The sequence below is a fragment of the Eurypyga helias genome, unplaced genomic scaffold (assembly GCF_000690775.1).
Source record: "Eurypyga helias isolate BGI_N326 unplaced genomic scaffold, ASM69077v1 scaffold9194, whole genome shotgun sequence".
Lineage (NCBI taxonomy): Eukaryota > Metazoa > Chordata > Aves > Eurypygiformes > Eurypygidae > Eurypyga > Eurypyga helias.
In genome coordinates, this window is record NW_010246809.1 from 1,996 (window position 1) to 3,374 (window position 1,379).

At 57.5% G+C, this 1,379-nt stretch overlaps 1 protein-coding gene across 1 annotated transcript in view; it reads left to right on the forward strand.

Moving 5' to 3' along the window:
- LOC104508804 (OTU domain-containing protein 7B-like) overlaps nt 1–1,379 on the forward strand; it is a gene marked incomplete at both ends in the record, with an annotated part of 3,808 nt that overhangs the window by 1,517 nt on the left and 912 nt on the right. Inside the window, one exon of the mRNA XM_010150540.1 lies at nt 614–698. Coding sequence (XP_010148842.1) covers nt 614–698 — 85 coding nt within the window. The remainder of the gene's footprint in view (nt 1–613; nt 699–1,379) is intronic.

Below are 1,379 nucleotides of genomic sequence, written 5' to 3' on the forward strand. Positions count from 1 at the left end.
GTGTCCCGGTTTGGGGACGGCGCGTTGCCCGTTCCCCGACGCCGGCGGGTGTAGCGGTCAGGGCTGGAAGCATCCACTGGCTTTGGGTTAGGAAACCTAGAAACCGCCGAGATTCGAGGTAGGAAAACCCAGCACGGGCTTTACCGACGCAGCGTCTGGTTTTGGGGGCAGAAAAGGCTCCATCCCTGTGTTTTTAGGGGAAAGATCGCGTGGTTTTTCCTTTGACAAGCGGAAATTCTTGAGAAAAACAACATCTTTCTGAAATTGTTGTTGTGGAGAGGGGAATCATTTTGAAAGTGGCTCCGTGTAGGTCTGTGACATCATGTGAGGAAGATTATTCGCCAGGTTAATTTTAATTTGGGGCAGGCTTGATTTTGGCACTTGGGAATCTTCTCTATTCCTTTGGCTTTTAACGGGAAGGCTTGGAAAGCTACAAAAAGCGTTGCCTTCCGTTTGCCTCGATGCCGTTTGACCTGTCGTGGATTGGAGCGTAAAAACACGCGTTTCAACATAAAGACGACAGGGGAAGAGCCGTAAACGGGAGAGAACGCTGGGGATTCTACCCAAAACTCGACCCTAACTTGGCCTTTTTCACCCTCGTTCCGAACCTCAGCGTGACGTTGTCGCTGGAGGCGAAGCTGCACTTGCTGCACAGCTACATGAATGTGAAATGGATCACGTTGCCTTGTGACACGCAGGTAAAGAGGAGTATTTGCTTTTTTCCTTCCTTATCTAAACCTCCTGCCCGCGGCGGCCCCGGAGGCGGCGGCTGGCTTCCCCTCCCCTTCTCCCGAGGTTGTCCGCGCCTCCGGAACTCAGGGCTGACGCCGCTCTGAGCGGAGAAACGACTCAATTTCCTGCCTGGATTTTTCTTCCGGGAGCGTGGCGTTGCCGCTCTGGGCGCCGTGGGGCAGGCTCTGGTGTTGGCGCCTGGCAGCGGAGCCGCCGACGCTTGCTCCTGCCCGAACGGTTGGTCGCGGCTGCCAGGAGCTGCCTGGAGAGACACCGTCAGACTGTGGTTTCTCCTGCGACCTTCCCTGGGCAGGAAAACTCCCCGCCCGCTTCCCAAATCTCCGGGTCGGTGCGTTGCCAGCGGGTGGCAGCTGCCTTGGCAGCGGGATGGGGTGTTTTTTCCCTCCCCTTTTAAGGAGAACACTCCCCCAGGCTTAAGCAGGAGCTGTCTGGGTGTGTCTGAAGCTGGAGTGGGTGACGTTTGGGTTGGGAAAGGCCTTTAGGATCATCCACTCCAACCGTTAACCCGACACGGGCCAAGCCCACCGCTGACCCGCGTCCCTCGGCGCCTCGTCAAACCGTCGTTGTCCCTCGTCATGCCGTGACCCCGGGGAAAAGGGGGTCCCAGCCGTGCCCCCCACGCACGT